The sequence below is a fragment of the Cajanus cajan genome, chromosome 8 (assembly GCF_000230855.2).
Source record: "Cajanus cajan strain Asha chromosome 8, NIPB_CcT2T_4, whole genome shotgun sequence".
Taxonomy (NCBI): Eukaryota; Viridiplantae; Streptophyta; class Magnoliopsida; order Fabales; family Fabaceae; genus Cajanus; species Cajanus cajan.
The window spans coordinates 16,741,615-16,766,450 of NC_138524.1; the positions used below are offsets into that span (position 1 = coordinate 16,741,615).

Below are 24,836 nucleotides of genomic sequence, written 5' to 3' on the forward strand. Positions count from 1 at the left end.
CTGCATGTACTAATAATAAATATAATATGCCCGTGATCCTGTCAGTGCTCTTGACAAATTTTTTTAGCTCTATTATATAAACTCATGGATTGCACGAAATCATATAATTGTACAAAATTGAGCATCAAAGTGAAAAATATAAACGAGAAATTAATACAATAGAAGGTAAAAAAGATTGGACCTTGTAAATTGATATAAGATGTAAAAAATAAATAAAATGGAAGGCACACCTGAATGTAAGAAAATTGCATTCCTTTCTCTCATTCCATGATGCGTTAACGGTACAAAATTTACTAATACATAAATGGTGGAAGCCTCATTTGGGCTTATTTTTTACAAAACTCAACCTATGTACTTGTATGGTATGTACAAAAGAATTCTGACCTACCTAATCGAAAGTTAGTATTTCTAACTACACATAAAAATGACGCAGAGGCTTTAAAGTTGGCTCTGCAATTGCACCACTAAATCCTGCATCAACTTAATCTTTTGACTGAGCTGTTTGACGACAGTAAGGTGCTCAAACGAAGACTCGGAAGTACCAATATCAGTGACCAGAGCATTAATCTTAGCCTGTGAATCTGCAACTGCTTCCTCAAGCAAAGTAAATGTGGGTTCCATAGATTTGTGTGGAGAGAGTCCTTCGCTACAAACACTACCATCTAAGCTGAGCTTCTCTGGAGAAAAAATCTTCTCAATTCCTTCACTTCCTGCATATCATCATAACGTTATTAGAATGATAGAAGACAGAATAAATGAGTGCATGAGCCCAACCAAGCCTTGACAATCTAGGAACTAAGAGCTTGAAGGCAAAGTATCAAAAGCAACAAAATTAAAAAGCCATATGTTGGAGATCCCATTTCGTCAGGTGAGATGGCCATAATATTGTATATAAGAGGGAAACAATCCTCACCTTACAAGTTTGTTTTATAAAGTTGAGTTAAACTCAAATCCACTTCTTTTAAATGGTATTAAAGCATATTCTAACAAATGTTGGTAGGCTTATCAGTACTTGCTATCGGACCATTATCGAACTAATACAGATGTTTAATTATGCAAATTTCACGCTCCAAATGTCTCAGCATGAGAAGGGAGGAGTGTGTTGGAGATCTCACATCATCTAGTGAGATGGCCAAAATATTGTATATAAGTGGGGAACAATTCTCACCTTACTATCTAGTTTTTTAAGGTTGAATTAAACTCATATTCACTTTCTTAAGACCACACATCCAAACAGTCTAGGTTGGTCTTGGTATTGATCTGTAACATAGAACAGGCAGTGGAGGTGCAAAATGGGATAGAGATTAAATATATAATATTAAATAAAAGGAGGGATCCTCTGAGAGGATCAAGACAACAGCTGGATTAGTATGCTTGAGTCGGCAAGTTATGAAATTTCAAATTTTGCTGTTTGTTTTTTCCTATTTGTTATGGATCTATACAAAATTTATTCAAGTGATAATCAATACAGTCTTCAAAGTTCAAATTCAAGACTTTCCATCATCTCTTAATGCTCCTATTGACCAGGTTGTCTTACTCTTGACTCTTTGTCTTTGGGCTAGCCTGCTCTCCCTTGACTTTTTCCCCTCCCTGACCTGAAGGAGGGAGAGGCTGACCCCTGAAAAATGATGGAAAAGAGAAGACAATACCTCCTCATTGATCATTTTCAATTTCCTCGTCAATTTTTTCATTTCCATGTCAAGGAAGTAGAGTATCATTAGTCTTAGTCAGCCCTGGTTTATATAAACTAATTTTAAGTATCATATACAACTTCCATCTGAGGTACGCTTCCATTTACCAACCACGTGGATTCTATCCAGAGACCTTGTTTCGAAGTCCTATGTAACTTCTGAAAATATAACACAAATAGAATCCTTGGGGTTTTTTATTACACTTTTAATGATATGGACACCAACCATTCAGTGCCAATCAAGAATGCTAAACCAGATATCTGAAATTCATTTCTGCCATACATCAAAATGCAATTTTCTAAAAGATAAAACAATGACAACACTTGGTAAATGGTAAATTTAAGTATGGCAGAATAGTAGAATTTTCCAGCTGTATGTAAGGTTGAATGATCACTAATAGATCTAGTAAAAGTAAGAACTGAAACTAAAACCATTAGATACATAAGAAAATTTGGCAGCATACCTAGGTTGGCAAGCTGATCAATTACAGACTGGCCAACAGAACCTTCTAGGTTGAATAGCCGTAAAATTCCAGCTGTTATCCGGCCCATGGAATCAATTTCAGATTTACACAGAAAAGTGAGGTGTTGGACCTCATCCTTGGTTACAACTAGCTCAATCTGCATGGTAAAATCTTCATCACACACAACCTTCCATAACGAAAGACAAATTGACCACATACTTTAAATATGAAATTGCCATTACCGGTTGCCTTGTAGAAAATTTTAGGTTTTCCACTTTCCAATTAACCGTTTCATCACCTTCATTATCCTCGCATAATATAAATCCTATTTCAAGATCAATACCCCCAACTTCGTCATTGAATTCTTTAACTCCATTTGCAGCTATCATCGAGGAAGGAATGTTATTTTGGGTTTGGGGCTTCATGATCTGCAGCCCTTGAACTCCAACCTGCAAGTTATGGCTCAATATGTAAAGGGTACGACACGACACATTTACAGGTAAGATACACTAATAAGATAAGATACACTAATAAGATGCAGATAAAATCAACCAACAAGTATCTGAGTTATAGCTAATATTTAATATTTCTAGTGTCTACAACTACAGTATTTCATTCATTAAATTTGTCCTTTAATTGTAGGGGAAAAAATCCTTACCGACTTTGGCAAGGCAATACAGAATAAAAAAATATCCGTACATTCAAGCAACCAAAGGTTAGGTAAGGATAAGCTAATTCTGCTTTTGAAGGAAAAATTTATACATGCTCTAGAGATAGTAGCTGCTAAAGGATGGAATGTTTTCTGACTTGAGACAGACTCACTTTTGGTAGCCAAGTGTCTTTATGATCACTCTTTGGTGCCTTGGACTTTGAGAAATGACATGATGCTTTGGAATTTATCACAAAGATCAGATTTCGACTCTCTCATATATAGAGAAGGAAATTCATGTGCTAATAGTATAGCAAATCTTTGCATAAGAAATACAGGATACTATTGGTGGGATTAAGTACCTATTTGTATGATACATAGTTTCAGTTGTGATATGAGTGGCTTGCAACACTATAGATTCTCTTAAGTGGGTTTGGTGTAGCTCCCCCACTTTTCTTGTATTCTTTCATCTTTTCTTAATAATATTTAGAAATGTTGTAGATGATTAATACAATTTGTGGTGCTAACCTAGTTAGGATCACTTTCAAAAGCATTTCTATCTTAATTGAAAAAATGGAAAAGAAAAAATGGGTAGTAGATCAAATGATCCTGTTGAAATTTTGCATTTTAGATATATAGGGATGAAAGAGGATGAAACTGTTAGAAATTGAATCAAAATAATATTCAGTTAGAATAAGTTCAATGTATTGTAGCAAATATGTATCATAGGAATAATGTTATCTTAATTTCTGTCTTGTAAGTTGTATTAGTCATTTATTATCTTTAGAATCCTCATGCCTGTAAACTGAAACACTGTTGGTGAATCATATTGATAGAACCCAATTCAAAGTAGCAAATCTAGTTTATGATTATGTCATTTGAATTACGTTATTTGAATCTATTTTCACAGCTTATCTTAAGTTAGGATTTATCATTTGAATTCTATTATCATAGCTTATCTTTAGGATTTAATTTAGGATTATGTTATTTGAATTTTGTTATAATAGCTTATCTTTAGGATTTATCTCCTTTTATCAATTTTAGGGAGTTAGTTGAGGGAGATGATAATAAATACAGAGTAGCTTGAGAGAAAGGGGGATTATTGGAGAAATTTTATTGGATTTGGAGTCGGTGCTCTGGGAAAGTGAGGCAGTAGATTAATCTGCCAATTTCTATTTTTTTATTTGAGATAATAATACCTGCCCATTTTTGGGTTTCCATCATTGGTCTGACTTGTCGGATAGCTCAACATGGTCTCTAAGGTTGATGCGTTGGAATCCAAAATCACAACTTTGGATGCCCAATTTCAAGAATTGCAGTCCTCGGTTGCCGATCTCCAACTATCTGTCATCAAGGAAGCACATGTGAATGAGAATTAACGTCGTGAAAATGCTGAGTTTAGGCTAATAAGCCTCTTCCCCCCTTAGTCGTCACTGATGACTATCGACTTGCAGTAAGGAAGGTTGAATTGCCTTCCTTTGATGGTACAGACCCATGCGATTAGATCAATTAAGCATAAATGTATTTCCATGTGCACAGTACCCTACTAGAAACAAAAACTCCTCTTACCCAATTTTCAATGGAAGGACATGTCATCCATTGGTTTTCCTTGCTATGGGAGGGTGATCCAGGGCTCTCATGGGAGAAATTAAAGGAGGTGTTGCTCAATTGCTTTGAGGACATAAATACCCAAATTCATATGAACTATTGGCCGCACTTACATAGCAGCATTCTGTGGCAGACTTTATTGAAGAGTTTGAGTTTTTGTCCTCCCAAGTCCCTTGCCTAGCTGTACCACACACCATCAGATATTTTATGCATGGCTTAAAGCCCGAAATTAGACGTTGGGTGCGTCTTCACCAACCAGAAACAATTAATAGGACTATCTCTCTAGCACGAGACGTGTAGTGTGCTCTATATGGGAAGGTAGATAGCAAGGTGAAAGGCTTTGATCTAAAACCAATTGTCAATGCTAAACTGAATTACCATAAGTCCAAGACTTTGTTTTCTTCCTCTTCTCATCCCACCTTTCCATCATAGGAATAAATCCCAAAATTCGAAACCTAAACCCAAGTCATATGAGTCAGGGCTAAATGTTCACAATAACAAACACCTGGGAGATGTGAGGAGTAGGGAAACTCGCCACCTACCTTCACAAGAATTGTTTGACAGGAGGAAGAAGGGGTTGTGTTATCATTGCGGTCAAAGATATCATCCTATGCATCAATGCCCAAACAAACAAGTTAGACACACCTTGCTTGCTGAAGACAAAGATCAATGGAGAAGGCGAGATCGAGTTGGTAAAGAACATCATGAAGGAGGAACAAGAGAACGTAAATACATCAATACACTACTAGAAAAGGCCCATGGATGATTTCAATTTTGAGGACAAGGCCAATATCATAGGAGAGAGCAATGATAGAACCAATTCAAAGTAGCAAATCTAGTTTATGATTATGTCATTTAAATTTATTTTCACAACTTATTTTTAGGATTTAGTTTAGGATTATATTATCTGAATTTTGTTATCATAGCTTATCTATAGGATTTATCCTCTTTTATCCATTTTAGGGAGTTAGTTAAGGGAGATGATGATAAATACAGAGTAGCTTGAGAGAGAGGGGGATTATTGGAGAAATTTTATTGGATTGTAATTGGAATCGGTGCTCTGAGAGAGGGAGGTAGTAGATTAATCTGTCAATCACAATTTTTTATTTGAGATAATAATACCTGCCCATTTTTGGGTTTCCGTCACATACACTCGAGACAATTCAGAAAAATCTCATTTCTAATTTATCAAATGGTATCAGAGCTCCCAACCTAAGGGGTCTCTGCTTCTACAAATAACTTTGTTGAGGATCTAGCTAGGCATTTTGTGCTTCCAGAACCTTTGTAAACTTGACGGGCACCGTGTACTGTCAAGCTCCTTTGTCTAACCACTGTTGGTGACCATAGATAATATTGAAATTTCAAACGCTTGCGTCCCCCAGTGTGTAGCACTCGTGCACTACCGTCTTTGCATCAGACATTATTGCTGATTGCTCTGGTTGGGTCTCGTTTTTTGGGTGCTTTTCCTTGCCCTTTATTGGGTTGGGTTGACTGTGGAGAATCTATTCTTTTTTCGTTTTAACTTATGGGTCATATGGCAGAGATAGTGAATTCTTCAGCTCAGGAGAGAATGCTCAATCTAAACTGCTAGTCTGGAGAATTACAGAGTATGCAGGCCGTCTATCAACTGAATGGAAAAAATATTTGGAGTGGTCTCAACTTGTTCGTACCATATTAGAAGGGAAAGGTGTTGTGTTTTTGTGGGTATTCCAAAAGGTTCCAAGTCCCACATTGGGTAGTTTGGCCTATCTTAAAGAGTATACATATTTACATGGGAGAAGAGGATATAAACAAGGTAGCAAGAGGCACGAGCCTCTCATGCATGAGAGAAATTACGAGAGAAGGTAATTGGTACAAAAGAAGGAATTCCTGGAGGAGGAAGATTTCCAGAGAGTCATGGCTTTGGATTGGTTTCAAGCTCTATATATATACCATGTTAGAGGTCATGCAAGAGAGAGATGATAAAGAGGATCAGAAATTGTATTCTGTTATCATTCATGTCAGAGAGTGATTAAGCCAACTGCATTCAGTTACAGTTACAGAAACCAACAGACTTCTAACTACAATGGATGTAGTAGCTGTCAGTGACAGCTAAGGTATGATGGCATCATACATGTACTAAACATAACAACATATACATCAACACTTACTGTGTCAAACTTGAAGAAAGAAGGATGCTTATGTATTACCGTAATCAGTTCCACAAGATATGGCTGTATTCTACGTGATTGTGTTTTTCCGTCTGGAACAGTCTCTGGGCAACATTTTGCATTTACTCGCAAGGAATTGAAAGTTGTGTGCCAACACCTCTCTTCTCTTTTTACATTTTCAAGGCTTGAGAACCACCATCTTTCAGCCATATCTCGAGCACCTTCGAGAGCAAATAACCAGTCTCTCAATTCTATAGTTATATCCACAATATCTGGCTTCTTCAAGTGTGCGAAACCAGTATCATTCCCTTCTCTCGTACTTTCAACTGGCATAAAGAAGGTTAGTAAGAAAAGTATACTTAAAAGTAACAAACAAAACACAAGGAAAATGACGCAAAAAATTTACTATATATAAAGCAAACCTTCCAGCTACAGAAAATAAGAGACATATTCATACCATTTTCTGGATTATCAATAGTCAGAGGTGTTGTCTTAAAAAGTTTTGCCACTGGCCCAGTCTGTAAGTTCTCCAACCCTTTAGATAGACCCTTCCCTGGACCACCATCAGGTCCAAGTATTCCAAATCGATGCAGAAGGGCCTCAGAGTAGTTCATTCCCCCACCAAGACGAACACCAGATACAGAAGCTGAGACATTCAAAGTATGTGACTCCATGTCTACCATACAAAATGGTATGACATGCACCATATTTATGTCCAGAAACGGGGATGAATGAGCATTTCCATTAAGTAGTTGTTTTTTGCTGTTATGCACCCAGAAAACAGGTCTCAGTTGAGGGTATCCATGATCACTTATTGAAGGAACTTCTCCTGTACTAATATGCAAGTCCTTTTCGCATGTCAAGTTATCCTGAGAATCCATACAATTTATCTCAACACTCTCCCAATTTAAAGTGGATGAAACAACAACAGCACCACCGAGGGTTCTATGAGTGGCACTAACAGACAAATCATCTCCGACAAATTGTAATAGGGGTATTCCCTCGGCAATCATAGAAGATGACTCACGAAAATGAAGTTGGAGATTGTTTACTGCCAAACTTACAGCAGCGTCACTGGGAATCTTGTCCGTCAGCTTTCCACTAAAAGATTTGTTCTTGACATCCTTCAATTGTTTCTTTTTTCCAGCTACCGCTATTTTCTCACTAACTCTCCCAAAATAAGCATAGAGATCAAGGACAAAAAATAACTGTTCAACTGAAGTGTTGGATAGATACTGTTTACAAGCAATGCCAACCCTTACAATACCCCCTGGAGGAGGAACCTTTAACAATGGACTTCCATCAGCAGTTACCATAGCTACTTCTATGCGAGCATCTTTCAGGTCAACACATCTCCACAATCCAGAAGTCCATCCAAGAGAATTCTGATGTCCAAGCTTGCCAGTACTTGCTTCCAGAGATAAAGTAAGCTGGGATGCCCCGGCAGTCCACTTCTTTTGACTAGCATCAATTGGTTGATCCTCCCAAAGACAAAAGCAAGCAGGATCCTTCTCGAGGTTCAATATACTCCGTTTCATTGAGGGTGAATCTAAAAAGAAAACATTTTCAATATGAAGCCTTCCTCCAGCAAAGGAGGTGTTGACTGAATTGTCCATATTGGTTTCCGAAATATCCATTTGGGTCTTACCCAGAGGAACTGTAAGATCCAACGCCTTGAGAGTGAAAATAAAAGATTTTACTGAGAAATCTGGTAAAATGTCACCCGGATTGACAACAATACCATCAGCTAAGAATGATGAAATTGTCAGGCAGGATTCTTCCTGGAGGTGAATCTGGAAAATAAAGAAATGTCATCAAATAACATAACTTGCAACCAAAATTTTAAATAGATGCACTAACAGGCCATTTGTTAAAAGAACTTGCACGAAGCCACCCACCATAAGAGGTTGACAACCAATAACTGTTTGAGAGGCAAAGGATGGTGGAACTGGAGAAGGAGCAATCTGAACGGAATGGAGGCATATTAGAGGAGTTCCCAGAGTTGATTTCCATGGCTGTTCCCCTAGAGGATATATTGGAGGGCAAAAGCTTCGAGCTGTCAAAAGAATAAAAAAAATATTTAATTAATTAAACATTATCATTACTAAAATGATAGTCTTTTGAAAAATACGAGGTAATAAAGATTTCAAATTTGATCCGGTGTTTGCATAAGGCTATTTTACATTATCATTCAAGCATGTTGCCACATTATTAAAAAAAATCACTTCTTGGTAATAGATAGCTGTTATTATAGTCAAACTTTTTAATAAAATTACAATGCATCAATGGATGTATACAAGCTTTTACACTTAATGGATCGAAATTAAATTCATAACTTAATACCGAATGCTGGCACTTCAAAAGCATCTCCTGTGACAGATTGCATCGATGGCTGCACTAAGGTACATGGAGGAAATGAAAAGGTGTCCCTGCATTTTAAAATACAGAGGGTAAAATTTGGTTACAAGATAACAATGTTAGCTTCCATCTTACAACCAAATGCCATTGTTATAATCTGAAAAATATCTGATAATTTTTTTTTTTCATATTTTAGAGTATCCTTAGACCTTAATGATTTTTTAGGATTTATTTTTATTTTGTATTTTAATATTTTTCCTTATTTAATTAGGATCTTTGTAATTAATTGTAGGTCTCTAGTATCATGTAAATAGGAATATTATCTCCTATATAATTTTGTATTTATTGCATTAAGTCTATATAAAACGGAGTCAGTTGTGTAGTCAACACACTGTGTCAACATCTCTTATTTTTCTCTCTTTCAACATGGTATCAGCAGTACCATCGTAAGCATCCTCTGTGATTTGTCCAATCACTATACTACACCAGACTCCCGAAAATTTGGAACTCCAATTAGTCACCTCCTCCGATGTGTCTCTTCTTTCCAGCATGAATGTCAGCACTTTCTGCCGCTATGTCAGAAATTTGTCGTGCTTTTCCTCCTTGCCCACCACCCACCTTTTCGGTGAAATCTTCAACAGCCACCATTCATTGTCGCCAACTTTTCTGGCAAGTTTTTCGATGGCTGCTATTTGTTAGAGTATAGAACTTTACTCGAAATTTTAAAATGTATTCTGTCAGTTTCTTTCTCGGTATTTCAGTTGTAATTGACAGTGACATGAGTCACTGTCACTTTCAGTTATGTATCACTTTCATTCTGTTGAGAAGTAGCTTCTCTTGTACTCTTGTTAGGAGATAGCTTCTGTTGAACTCTTTGCAACTTATGAAGCTTGTTGTGCATATTTCAGCATCTATATAAATATAGTTGCTCTCCTCACTGTAAAAGCAGAATTTTATACTTTCATAAATAATACAAAGTATCGAGTTCCTTCTCAATTTGGTATCAAGAGCTTGGATCAATGTTTGATCTATGGCTTCTGGTTTTCCTCCTCCTTCCCCTCCACCTCTATCAAAAATATCATGAAACACCATCACATTCTCTAACTCTGTCTTGGAAAAACTTGTTTCGGAAAACTACTTGTGTGTTGTCAGCAAGTAGAATTTGTGATCAAAGTCATAGATGATCTGTAAGGATTTATTTTTATTTTCTATTTTATAATTTACTTCTTTATTAAATTAGGATCTTTGTAATTATAGGTCTATCGTATCATGTAAATAGGAAAATCTTCTCCTAAATTTTTTTGTATTTATTTCATTGAGTCTATATAAAACAGACTCTGCTATGTAGCCAATACACAAGGTTTCACCATGTCTTGCATTTGTTTTTCCCTCTTTCATTGTTTTTAAGCGAAGTTGCCCTTGCATATGTTTTTCTCTCTTTCAATAGTTTTTAAGTGAAGTTTTTCAATAGATACATAAATTGCACCCCAAGGACGGAGGTACATGATGTGGGACTCGACTTTCCAGCAAAAAATAACTACTGTCAACTCATAAAAAAGACTGCATCATTAGAACTGTCAAGAACAACCAAAATAATCTATTAGGTCATATAGCAAGTCCTTTAGAATATTTAATGATCTTTCTATTTCTTTTCCCCTTCTCAGTTGCATTAACTATTCAAGAGTCAATCCAGGATATATCTAACCACATAGGCTGTTATATATGCCAACACCGATTGTCAATATTTTCAGATTAGTCAGTATTGAGTGATAGAGAGAGAGGCTGTTATATATGCCAACACCGATTGTCAATATTTTCAGATTAGTCAGTATTGAGTGATAGAGAGAGAGAGAGAGAGAGAGAGAAGAAAAGAAGAAAATTTGCAAAATGTGTAACTGATTCTTGTTATTTTACAGTGGAGCAAAAGCCACTTATTTATAGAGCTAAGACACTTATAACAAACTAACCACCCAAGAGTCAGTATTACAACTGATCTCTTTACAGTTCACTCACAGTCAGTTCCCAGTTTCACTTAATTTAAGTTGAATGAGGAAGATAGATAGTGAGGACAAACACCTGAACTGGCACTAACAAACATGAGCACAAACAGACCACTAGCAGGTAGAGCACAGGGACAAACCTTAAAAACAGCCCTGTAATCGTAATTTTGGTCAGGATACTGTCACTATCTCCTTCAGAAAGACTGGCCTGCAGAAATAATCTATCGATGATTCCATTGCATTGGAAGCTAGACATCATGGCATGGCAAGCATGACATTCATGAGAGGAAAAGTGTATATTTGCCAATGGCATTTGGCATCTCAAACTAGCACGTGCAGAATACACAAACCCATAGCATATATCATCAAAGTACAGTCTCCAAAGTTTTTTTTTTAATTTTATTGTTTAATTAAGGTTAGGAGTCTTTTTTATTGGCAGCCTTGAGCTTGTACTAGTAGCATTACATTATTACATGGCCTAATTCTGAATATAAATATGTATCAGCTCTTTGTTTTTTAAATATATACATCTCAATCTAATATCTAAATATTCAGAACCTCCTTCCTCTTTCATCTTCTGTCTAAACCTTATTATTTCAACAAGTAACAAGGACACATCCAAGAAGAAAAAAAAAATACATGGAAAAAGCAACGCACAAGAACATAATCAAGTAAATTACCCGTGAAAAATAGAGGGACTGCATTAAAAGCTCAAGCTGGAACTCTGCAAGTTAATGCCAATTGTAGGATTACTTTGCATGCTATGTTTACATATAAAACTAACAGCTGTATGATATTTTATAATGATTTAAGAAGATATAAATCAACATAACAATAGTTAAAGCTAAAGACTACCAGAATCTTTAATGCAAAGAAATATATGGTCCACAACAATTGAGACAAGAGAACGACCAGCAGCTTCAGTTGATCGCTGTCATGATTGATTCAGAAACAGACAAGACTCAAAATTCACAATGATATTAGTCTTTTCCATACAATACTGCTGAGAAATAGTTTGCTCAAAGGAGGAAGAAAGTAAGGAAATATGAAACCTGCTGAGCCTTGAAATCTACATTTCCCCTGTTTAGACAGACATATAATCCTGTTATAAAGCGGAGAAGCGCACGCAACCCTGTTCATATGAGTTATATGAAATTCATGTCACATCTTTTCCTTTTATATTAACACAACAAGGATACTAAAAGCCTGACAACTATCCTTTAACCTACCAGGTTCACTTAATGCAGGGCAAACAGCTTCTGTGACATGTAACTGAACTTCAAGCCCAAGTGGACTGTTCAATTCAGTTCTCTGAACCGTGATCTAGTAAATAAAAAGTTCGAGTAGTATTTCATGAGTCATGACACAAAATTTTGGAAGAAAACAAAATATTCACTGAAACTGATTGGAGGAACTATATTCCTTACATATGCTTCTCCTGATATTCCTTCTATAAAACGCTCGCCTCCAAACAGTACTCGCTTTGCACCATCCTCATCTCTCAGGTTGGCTCCCTCTTGAGAACGGCCTAAAGTAGCATCCGTGAACATGTCAGGGTGAGGCAAAAGATCAATAGACAAAGATTCCCATTCTAGTTTCTGAAGAGAGGGGGGAAAAGTAAGAATTATTATGGGGTAATAAAAAAAATAAGTAACTTAACATCCTCAATATGGAGAAATATAGCAGAAACACATTCTTACGAAGCATAAATGATAATCTGATGAAAGGAGAGATGTAATATATAAGAGCAATATAAAGACAAGTCAATCATCCCAATAAGGTTCTGTTTATTTAAGTTTTTGAAAAAAGTGATTTTAATTTTTAAGAATGTATAAAAAAAAATTTTTTTTAAAAAGTGATTTATATTTCATAGATTTAATGTAAAGCAGGTATTTTTTTTGTTTGGTTACATTATGAAAAACACTTTTATCCAGGTAAGCTAAAATTACAGCTTTTTATCAGAAGCTACTCAAAGTAACTTCTCATAATAATAAGAAATTTGATTCATTTCAGATTTCTTATTTGTTTCGAAAGCTCAAACAAATACACATTTTTTAAAAAGTTAACTTTTTTCAAAATACAAGTGACTTTTCACACAAAAAAAAAAAGAAAAAAGCTCAAACAAACCGACTCCAAAAGGCTACAAGCACACATTAAATAAAAATAAATAAATGAAAGAGGGTATAGTACCTTGAAGACGTATATATACTTCTTATTAGTGGAGAATTCCCGTGCCTCTTTAAGATTTACAACCTGATAACAGAATAAAAACAAATCAATAAACAATATATTCAATTGCCCAGACGTTTATTGCAAGAATGAGTCTCAACATAATTACCTCCCAGCTTTCATTTGTGGTATACAGTAAAAGGTTGTGTATCGTGATAGATGCCATAGGTGGTGTCCTACAACCAAAGACAGGGAACAGGCATGTTTATAAATAGACTTTAGATGAAATTTACAGCAGTCTTTGAGTCAAACAGATATAATCCATTAGCTGTAATCCATAAGTTACCCCATAGAACCACCCACTACATCTATGCTAATACAGTAATATCAATTTTCAATATATAGAGATCCATAATAACAATTGAGATTGATTGTAGAGCATAAATCCACTAGAGATGCTAACCAAAATCAGAGCACTGGTAAGAATAACTTACCATGTTGCTCCCCCTTGGCAACGAGCACTTCCACCAGTTTCAAGTAATAGATTAACAGTATGAATCTGTATAGTCATTCCATCTGCAATCTGATGGTTCCCACGATGAATAAAAATGAGTAACATTCAAACTAAATATGTATATCTGTAGATGAGTAAATGGCATTTGCTAGGAATTATTAATCCTTAACCTATTCTCTATAATTAGTCAAACAAATAATTACCTCTCCTTATAGTCCAGAAGTTATCTCTGCCTACATCTTCATTTTTAGAGTCAATATACAATTTCATCCTTAATTGGAGCAACCCATGTTGATTTGGTCTCCAAAAGTTTACGTGTATACTATTTAGTCCCTGGATCTGTCAACTTAAGAACAAAGTAGTCCTTCTTTGACAACTTAGAGCCGAAATTTTTCAACTTCATGACAATTTAATCTCTGAATTTGTTAACTTGAACACAAATTTAGTTCCCAAATCTGGTCATGTTCACATTGAAAGGACTACTTTGCCATGAAGTTAACAAATGCAGAGACTAAATTGTATACATGCAAACTTTTAGAAACTAATCAAAAGGTTGCCACTTTCACGGACAAGATTTATATTTAGTCTTATTTTTATGTTATTGAAAATTCTCCTGGCAAGTGACAACAACTTCAACAGAAGAAGGAAAGGGAAAAAAAATGACAAGTCCCATCAAGTTCCTCCCCCACCCCGTGTTCCAAAGAGTTCTTGTTTTTCTCTTCCTCCATTCAATTGTCAAATTTCACTACAAGTATTTTATGATTAATATAATAGTATATGGATATCACTCACTCATACAAATCGATTTACACTTTGAGATGAAAGAATCAAACCTTATCAGCAAAACCATAGCCGCTACCCTTTCCAGAGGCACTTGATGGGGTGCTACTGTAAACAACAAAGTAAGAAGGAACGAAAAAAGAACTTAATAAGTAACAGCAAAGGCGTCACCCTAAAACAAGACTCCTCACATGTAATATTTGGAAAGACTCTAATTTCACTACCTGGTTGGAGATTCAGATGGCTCAAAATCAGAATTCTCCTCAAGAACCAAATTGAGCCTATCAATTTGCACAATGATTGGCTCTATCTGTACATTGCTCATGGACGGCAGCTAGAAAGCCACACACACTGGACTCAATAAGAATCCATACAAACCCATTTGAATATATGCATGCAAATATATATATATAAGATTATAAGCTAAGTAGCAAACAAGACAATGGAAGTGTGCTTTTTTATTTTCAGTTAATATGCTTTTTCACCAATTATTACAGCAATATAAACTTGTTTTTATATTTCTTTTTATTTTAAGGAATTTGCAAAGGAAAGACTGGAATCACACAACGTAAAATGAATATGCACCACAAAATGAACAAAGAAGAGGAAAAGGAAGTACCAATATTAGAGGTGTTCAAAAAAATAACCAAACTAGTTGTGAATTGAACTGAAACTCAATTATAAAAATTGGAGTATTTTCATAAAAAACTGAACTGAATTATTTTTATAAAAAGCCAAACTAAACTATTTGAAAACAGAACTATAATAACTGAACTATTTTTATAAAGGAGTAAAAATTCTCCCACTTTTAATTTTTCTTATATTTATCATTGCCCAAAAAAAAAAAAAAAAAAAAAGCAGTTCAGTTCAAATAGTTCAGTTCAAGTCAAAACACATTTCAGTTCAAATTTGAGAAATCAATTTGCCGAACTAGTTCAATTCAATTTGCCTAAACAGCGATTTGGACAAACTGTTTTTCCAATTCAGTTCATTTCTTATACAGTTCGATTCATCAACACCCTTAACCAATATTTCACTTGAAAAAAATGGTAAATACCTAGATATAGAAAATTAGAAATACATTTAATTGATGATTCAAACGACTAGAATATTCTATTTTATTTAATTGGACACTAAAGGCTACAAGGTTTGTCAACCCATTTTACTAAAGTTTGAGTGAACATTAATATTAATTCCTGAATTTACAATCATCAGTCATTTTAGTCCCTCAAATCACGAAGAAGAATGAAATTGGAAACCTTCATTAATTACAGTCCCTGACATTAATACTCATCAATTTAATCCTTAACTTCGGCAACATTCAATCATTAAAATCCTTTCGGCACTAATCAATTTGATCCCTCATTTCAGAAGCCAAATTGACTATGATTATCAAAATTGAAAACTAAATTAACCAAATTGGCAATGTTGTTGGGACCAAATTCACAGGTGCTGGCAATTTCATGAGCCAAATTAAGTAGGAGACCAAATTTGCATTTTCAATACTATCACCAAATTCACCAGCGGCGCCAAATTCAGGACTCGTTTCACTTTCACATTGTGATCACGAGGAAGCTAACACCAAAAAGAATCAAACAAAAGAGAGCGGAAAATTCCACAAACCGTGATCTCCAATTTGGCAACTTTGGCGGTGGTGACATTGAGCGCGGGCGGAAATCCAACGCTGGAATGCAGTGCATCCCCGTTCAAATCTGAAATGAACGAACTCCAACCATCATAAACCCTAATTTAAAAATCAAAACTAACGAGGCAACGAAACGGAGAATCGACCTAGATTGGAGAGCTGAACGGTGCGACCCTGCAACTTGAACTGGTCTCTGGAGAATGATTTGAGCCAGTACTTGAGAGTGTACTCAAGAGCTCTTCCCAGGATCGACTCCATGCCTCAGCTTCGGATCCAGCTTCGGGAAAGCCACGAACGAGAAGCTTCGAAAACCGCTATAAATAGCTTGTGACGGAATCGTCGTCACCGACAATGTGGCGCTGCACTGCACAGATCGTGATGCAGTGTTGTGTAATGAGAAAGCCGAAACGGAAAGTCACGTGCTTGCACGTGCGAGTGGGAGTTAGTTAAGTTTTAGCGGGAGAAGAGAGAAAGCTTGGGTTCAGTTAGAAAGTTCGTTATGGCCATGTAGTACATAGTTTTGAATTTTCAATTTCATTGGGAAAAATAATATATATGTATATATACTAAAAATAGATGTTGAACTTGAAATGAATTATAAGATTGCTCCCTCATTTCCAACCTCAGCCACAAGATCCATGTTAAGAAATTTCTTTTATTATATAATAATAAAAAAGAAGTAATATTTTTTATTGTGTAATATATGTAATGTGAGTACAAATTTATCAATTTTGAATTAATATGCAAATCATCTAAACAAACAAGAAAGAGACAATAAATAATGTATCACACCCTAAAATAATCATTTAACCATAAAATATTGAGTATGTACTAACAATTCTTAGTTTGAATAAAACTAGAGTTAGTTTTTTTTTCTTAAATAAGGTCATTAAATTCAAACCTAAAAGTGATTAGTGAGGTTTTCAAGCATAGTAATTAATAAAATTGATAAATATTTCAGATAAGTAACATAATTATTTAGTATGGAAAGTTTGTTGAATTTTTTAATAGTTATCTTAAAATAATGATAATTTTTTATTGATTGACGGTTTAAAAAAAACTATAATATCAATGCATAACAATAAACTTGAATTAAGATAAAGAAGACATAAGTTATTTTACATTGAATTAATAAAATGGTATTCGAAATTGTAGGAGACAATGATTTGGCCTCAAAATTATACTAATTAAACAAGAGTGAAAGAGGTAGTACCTCAGCCAATTTTGAGCTCCATTAGGATCAAAGCATCCCATTAAGGTAAGTGGATTGTTTTTCTGGAAACGATCCCTACAACATGTGCTAAGATCAATATGGCATCAACTATTGTGTGGTAATTTCTACCCATCATTTATTCCCTTAATTTGTTGATATATTCACGAAGTAATCAAAAGGTAAGACAAATAAAAAGACAAACAAAGAACCAAGCCAAACAAATCACATAGGAAACAAAGAAAAAAGCACATAACATATTGGCTCTTATTTACTCTGATACCATTAAATTTAATGCCCTCTACCCTCTATAATTATCACAATAAATAAAATACTTTTCACTATATAAATTAAATAAAAAATGGTGGAATTCCCTAAATCTTTTATATACATTTTGCAAAGGTAGAAAGTTCACATTAACTCTAGTCACATAAATCATTAATAAAATTACATTGTTACTAAATATTTTAAAAAACACTTGACACTCCAAAAGGTTATATATAAGTTTTAAATCTAAATAATTGAAATATAAAATAAAATATATAATAACTAAAATAATATCTCACACCTCAATGTCTTATCCTATCATAGTATGGTAACCAAAGTTATAATCTTAAAGGTCTAAACTTCACCACCAACATTAACAGTTGGCTAATCCTCACCTACAAATGATGCTCAGTCCAAAAAATAATAAAGAGAATGAAATACATCTCACTTATATTTCTAAAGAGAAATAAGTTGGACAAGTTCGAACATAACAAATATATAACAATAATATAATATTTTACATTCAAACACATCCAAGAGATTTGTAACATATGTATTCTGCAATGTCTCACGTTCTAGTGCAATATGCATGTAGTGTCATTCAAAATACACGTCACTCAAAAAGCTCATAGGATAGTGTAGGAATACATGTTGATAAATAGAGTCATTTGGCCAAAGTTGTCTACCACCAAACACTCTCACAAGAGGGAAGATCCACAAAGGCACGTTGGGGTTATGTAAATTCATCATAGAGTATAACTAGGATTCCCAAACTATGTTGACCTCTTAGGTCTGGATACATTGATCATTAAGAGACATCATTGGAACCGAATTCCTCACCAATATCTCGCCAAAAACATAATTTATGCAAACGTTTCATGTCACAATAATCAACAATCAATCAATTGTTCAATTGTCTCAATTGTATTTTTTAGGTCAAATGACAAATTAGAACCCCTCAAAATTTATGTTTTAATGATAATAAACATACTTGTTTTTGTAAAGCATAAATAGACTAAGTTATAAGACAATATTTTAAGATCACATAAAAGCATATAAGATGAAGTCTTATATGTGTCCATGTATCAAACTAAATGTACTATATGTCACAAATGAATGTACTTATTAATATATTGACTATATTTTATGTTCCTATTATTTGTTTTCAATTTATATCTCAACAGATTGTGAGAATAAAAGTTTCTTAGGTGCTTAGAAAGACTATCAAAGGATGAGGATTGTTTTTTGTTAGAGAAAGGATAAGAAGATTCCTCAAAGTACGCATAGTCAATTAAAACTTGTTTTGGACTAACACACGCTATAGTTTTTATCTTTTGTACTCAAAAGTTGGTAACTAGCATTCTTGATCATATAAGAAGTGATTGTGACACCCTCTACCCCACATACATAATTACACAATGAAAAGAAATAATAAAGTCTTTCATAAATAAAAAACAGTATCAATATCTCGCATAGAGGATTCACATTCGTAATCTATAAACCAAAAATCAGAAGTGAAAATTACAAGAAAATGAAACTTAAGTTTTTCAAAATAATTCAATGTAAATGACAATCTAAACTAGTCCTAACTACTCTCCGATGTCACATATCCTATCAGAGCATTCCCATTGAAACATAAGCTTTATCACCAATATCCTCATGTTGATGGTCATCTACAACACAATAAGAGACACACATAGAACAAACAAGGGAGTGAGAAACATCTTACTCAAATTAAGGTGTAAAAATAGCTGTCAGATAATACACACACAAATCATAACAAATATAGTCATAGTTGCACATCAATTAGTTGCAAGCTCAAATTACACATACAACAGCAACACATACACAATCACTCATCATGCAATGATGTCATGGACTCGACTCATAAATGCATGCATGTGACGCTAGTCACATATCACATATCATTAGTGTGCTGCCAAAACAACACACCTAAGGTAGTATAAGAGTACATGTAGGGAGCTACCCATACACTCTCAACTAGAAGGATGTACTGCTAGGATCTGGTCGAGATAGCAAAATTGCACAAGTTACGTCTCATGCTCACAAACGAGCATAATCGAGACATCTAAACCGCACTATCCCCTAGGACTCCCCAAGCTTTTACATAAGGAGGGTTTTCCCTAACGGTGTACTCCACATCATACCCTTCACACAAATGCACATGATACATGTCATTCATTCACAATGCATTGACTCATCACTTCACTTGTCATAGCTTATCATATGCCACAGTTTCTCATATTTCATATCTCATATCTCATTGTCACCTTTCACATTTTCACATCAAGTTCACATGGTCATATATGTAGTAATCGCATTATCACATATCTCATTATAACACATTGATCATGCCAGGAAAATAATCAGTAACATTCACATTCAATTCGCAACTCATGTCGTTCAAAACACAAAAGTCATAGGTCGAGGTCACGCCCAGCACGCCCCAGCCCGTGCCAACGCATTACTTACGCTCGGTGTGTTCCCAACCACACCCGGCAACTTAATTGTCATACCAAATGCAGAGCTCCATGCCCGACGCACCCTTGAGCATGTCCGGCGACTAAAATTCCACACCAAAAGTGGAGCTTCATGCCTAGCGCACCCTTGAGCGCACCCGACAACTAAAATGTTGTGCCAAAAGCGGAGGTTTTCTACTCGACATGACCCATCTTGGGCCCGATGCAAATCCTCCAAGAAACTTGCGTCTGGTGGGACTCACCATGCGCCCGACGCAGGAGACCCTAGGGACTTAGTCCCCAAATCATGAATTTGCGCCCGGCACCCCAACACGAACCTACACATCTCAGTCTTGTGAAATTACCCATTTTTTGCATGCAATTGAGAAATCACTTGAATTAATCGATAAAAGTCCTCCAATTAATAACCAGAACATGAATTCATACTCAATTTCACATACTATACCTCAACTCTTAACACAAGATCATATTCCTAACCGTCCCTCATAGGGTTTCCTACAGGAACCGATAGAGCACTCTAATTCATATCACAACTTATCTATTTGCAAAATTTAACACAGAATCATACTCAGCATTCAACAAGGAACACAACATAAGCATCAAACGTCAAAACAGAAAACTTTCAAAATTTGCCTATTCTTAAGAGCATGCATCGGAAAGGGATTGGGGGTCAATCCTGCTATCCAACAATTATTCTCACACCCTCAAGTGAGGTTTCTCATTTCCCTTTACCTTGATGAACAAAAGATAAAACACGGAAAGAATCAGGTTGGTTCTCCTCTTTAGAATCTCCTTGGTCTTCAGAAGTGTAAAAAAGAAAGTGGAGTCAGAAACATGAAATGAGTTTTCCCTTAACTCTTGATAACTCTCGTAACCCCCTTTTTTCTCAAATGAATTTAATAATAATAATAATAATAATAATAATAATAAATATCAAAAGACTGTCATGTCCCTTATTCCCTTCTCATAAAGCAATATATAATTAAACACATTCTTTTCCTTATCAAATAATCATGAACATAAAAAAATACATTTTATAAATAATTTCTACTTCACTAATTAAAATAATACTTTGCAAATCACATCTCATAAACGAAATATAGCTTTTATAATTAAATTTAATAATACCCAAAGCTCTAAAATAAATACATTAAATCTCAAAATAATTTCTAAAACATTATTAACATAAAATAGGAAAATTGGGGTGTTATAGTGACTATATGGGCTTCTCGGGTACAAAATGAGTCACTTCAAAAAGGTTCATTACTTCGACCCATAATACTATTAATTCAACATGGGTTAAATGAGCCCCTAATAATTTACCAAATAAATTGATAAATCGGACATCCTTAGCCCATCAAGCGAAACTAGTAGTTTGTTGGTCACGATCAGTTAAAGCTAAAGTTTCATTAAAGAGTGTTTCCATGTGGTAGAACCTCCTTAGTTATAACACGTTAAATGTTTGCATTAAATGTATCAATGACACATCTCCACTTAAGAAAGTAAGAAGATTGAAGACGAAGTAAGCTTATGAAAAAGAATCAAGAGATTTACAACGGTCATCTTCTAGTGCTACATATATAAGAAGCATGGACAAACTCAAAGAAGATATAAAACAAACACTTTCATTCATTATTATATTCACTCTATAAAAACATACTTTATACTTAATTGTTTATCATGTCTTGTGTGCAAGATTATTTGTTGTTAGCTTATCCAACTTAAACCTTATATTTTAGCCTGAAGACTAAAGAGATTGTGTTAAAAAAATACTTGGTTTAAAAAGTTTGTAGATGCTTTCTTTTTCAAAAAAATACTTCAATATGGTTTGTTTGGTTAGGCAAATCTAAAAACACTTAGGCTGACCTAAAATATTATCTTAATAAAAATAAAAACAACCAAAAAGAGGTAAGGACTAGGACTAAAAATTAGTCAAGCTGAGCCGATCTCAACTCAATAATATTTGACTCAACTCATACCTTGATTTGAGTTTGACATGAATCTTTTTATCTAGTTTGAATTCAAATCGATTCAAGCTCACTAACAGTTTGGTTTAACTCGTCAACTCGAATCACATGAACAAATAGTCATTTTTTTAATCTTACAAATTTCAACTTAATAATATATATATTTTAGATAAAATGATTGTTTAATTTTTTTTAAAAAGGCGCAATATAACTTATTCTATTAGCTTTGCAAGGTTACAAGGTATCACTTCAAAGAAACATAATTACAATCAAAGTTTGCATAAATAAAAACTACTTCACATTACATAAAATAATAGAAAACCTAATTTATAACCATAAAATTCTAAAGTGTCCACTTTATTATTATTATTATTATTATTAACTTTTAACTAAGTTTTAAAAGTTATTTAAATTTTAATAAGTTGAAATTAAATAGAAAGTTAATTATATAGACAATTTTTAAGTCATGATTTCATATTTTTATTAATTCAAAATGTGTAAATTATATAATTCAATTGATATTTGAATTAAATAAGACTATAAATGTAATTAAAATTGTGTCAAAAATAAAATTCAAGCAACTTAAAAAAAATATCATATATTCTGGTTCTATATTAAATTTTTAGTTATTTATTAAACTTATTTTTACGTGATTTTCCTAAAGCGTATATATATACCTTACACGTAAATAAATTAAAAAAAAGTTTAAAATTAGCGAGTTAGCGGCATGAGGCTCAAATGGTGCAAATCCGTTACCCGCATGAGAGACAGAGTGCATTCATTGAAGGAAGGAATATATTGCAAAGTGTCTTAATAGTGAATGAAACAATTCAGGAGGCAAGGGTGAAAAAAAAGGATGGGATTTTTTTTAAGGTTGATTTCGAGAAGGCGTACGATTCTATGAGCTGGTCATATCTACTATATATGCTACAAAGGTTGGGTTTTAGCAGTAAATGGGTGGGGTGGATTAGTGAATGCCTCAGGACGGCAACAGCATCCATACTTGTCAACGGAAGTCCGTCTAAGGAATTTTCACTGAATAGAGGTATTCGGCAAGGAGATCCCTTAGCACCATTTTTATTTTTAGTGGCGGCGGAAGGTCTGACAGCCATGGCAAGGGAAGCAGAGAAGAAGAATATTCTCAAACCTATGGTGGTGGGGAATAATAAAGTTAACATCATTATTGTACAATATGTTGACGACACAATGATTTTCGAGGAAGGCTCCATTCAGAATGTGGTGGTTATTAAAGCAATTATGAGATGTTTTGAGCTAATTTCCGGTCTAAAGGTTAACTTCATAAAAAGCAAGTTCGGGGCCATTGGGTTGCAAGTCCAAGTGATGGAAAGATATGCACAACTACTGAATTGTAAACTATTGAAATTACCTTCTATTTATCTTGGATTGCCAATTGGTGCAAACCCAAGAAGGAAGGAAATTTGGAACCCTGTATTGGAAAAAATAAAAAGGAGACTATCCAATTGGAAAGGGAAAGTATTATCCATGGCTGGTAGAGTGCAATTGATTAATTTGGTACTCACTTCTCTACCTTTATACTATCTATCTTTTTATAAGATACCAAAAGGTGTGAGTTCTAAGATTTCAAGATTGCAAAGACAATTCTTATGGGGGTCTAATCAGGGGACTAAAAAGATGGCATGGATCAAGTGGGAGAAAGTCACGGATTCTAAAGAAAAAGGGGGGCTGGGTATAAAAGAAATTAATCTGTTTAACAAGGCACTCCTTGCCAAATGGAGGTGGTGTTTATTTCACAATCCGGAATCTCTATGGGTGAAATTTATATGCTCTAAATATGGGGGATTCCAAAATTTATGTGCACAGAATGCATTACAAAATGACTCAGTTTGGTGGAAGGACTTGATAAAGGCATGTGGTGGGCTGGAATCAGAGGGGTGGTTTGATAGTCAGTTGGAGTGGAAAGTAAACAGAGGTAGTGCGGTAAGATTCTGGCTGGATAATTGGGTTGATCAAGTTACCTTAGCAGTAAAATTCCCATCACTTTTTGAAAGTTCTAAGCAGAAACACCACTTGATTAGTGAAATGGGGGGGTGGGTGGAGGGTGAATGGAACTGGAGGTTCAAATGGAGTGATCAAACAGATGTAAGTCATATAGAGTTGGAACAGGAACTTGGTCAGGTGTTACGAGGATGGCGACCTACAATTAACCAAACAGATTGGTGGTTTTGGAGGTCCAAAGTAGATGGAGAGTTCTCGGTGAAAGAAGCATACAAGGTGATTGAATCAGAGTCAAGGCTCGGGGAGGAAGGAGTGTTATTTAAACAAATATGGTCCATAAAAGCTCCACCAAAGGCACTTATTTTCTTGTGGAGGTTAGTCAATAGAGGTATTCCTTCAGTAGATATCCTAAAAAGAAGGAATTTAATCCTAGATGAAAAACAATCCATTTGTGTGCTATATAACAAGGTAGAGGAAATTGTTTCGCATTTATTTTGCACTTGCCAACAAGTTGATAACATTTGGAAAGGTTTGTTGAATTGGATAAATTTTCCATCCCCGCTCCCTCAAGAGGTGGCACATCACTTCAATTTTATCCCAGGACCCTTATCATCTAAACTTCAAATACAAGCTTGGAGAACTTTATGGTTGGCAACGACTCGAACGTTGTGGATGAATAGGAATAAGGGTAGGTTTGAAGGTGAGATTTTTAATTCAGAAAACACAATTAGAGAGATCACGTGCACTTCATGGTAGTGGATGAGGTTGCTTAACAAGCAGTTCACAATTCCTTTTGCTCAGTGGCTCAGTAACCTAGGTTAATGCTTGCTGTCTTGGTTGCCTGACCGAATGGAGGTTTCGCAAAGGTTAAAGAAGGTCAATAATAC

At 34.8% G+C, this 24,836-nt stretch overlaps 1 protein-coding gene and 1 long non-coding RNA gene across 4 annotated transcripts; one reads left to right on the forward strand and one right to left on the reverse strand.

Annotated features, from left to right (window-relative positions):
- Positions 1–235: 235 nt before the first annotated feature.
- LOC109810285 (uncharacterized) lies at positions 236–16,525 on the reverse strand. 3 transcript variants are annotated; one of them, XM_083061866.1, is made up of 21 exons: positions 16,174–16,525; positions 16,006–16,094; positions 14,607–14,716; positions 14,436–14,490; positions 13,583–13,671; positions 13,258–13,324; positions 13,110–13,172; positions 12,347–12,517; positions 12,149–12,242; positions 11,972–12,051; positions 11,775–11,850; positions 11,600–11,643; positions 11,060–11,127; positions 8,905–8,990; positions 8,460–8,617; positions 8,210–8,354; positions 7,019–8,110; positions 6,601–6,887; positions 2,397–2,603; positions 2,155–2,311; positions 236–710 (listed from the first exon to the last, which is right to left on the reverse strand). In XM_083061866.1, the coding sequence occupies exons 1-21, from the start codon at positions 16,283–16,285 to the stop codon at positions 439–441; spliced, it is 3,522 nt and encodes a 1,173-aa protein (XP_082917992.1). In that variant the 5' UTR covers positions 16,286–16,525; the 3' UTR covers positions 236–438. The 3 variants fall into 3 exon arrangements, 2 of the variants coding, with proteins under 2 accessions (XP_082917992.1, XP_020229298.1); XM_020373709.3 differs by having other exon boundaries at positions 7,019–8,354; XR_003805185.2 differs by lacking the exons at positions 236–710; positions 2,155–2,311 and adding an exon at positions 4,003–4,147 and having other exon boundaries at positions 2,467–2,603; positions 7,019–8,354.
- Positions 2,515–6,410, forward strand: LOC145950630 (uncharacterized). Its single transcript, XR_014428427.1, has 2 exons — positions 2,515–2,653; positions 2,797–6,410. It is a non-coding gene; the product is annotated as an uncharacterized LOC145950630 (long non-coding RNA).
- Positions 16,526–24,836: the final 8,311 nt, after the last annotated feature.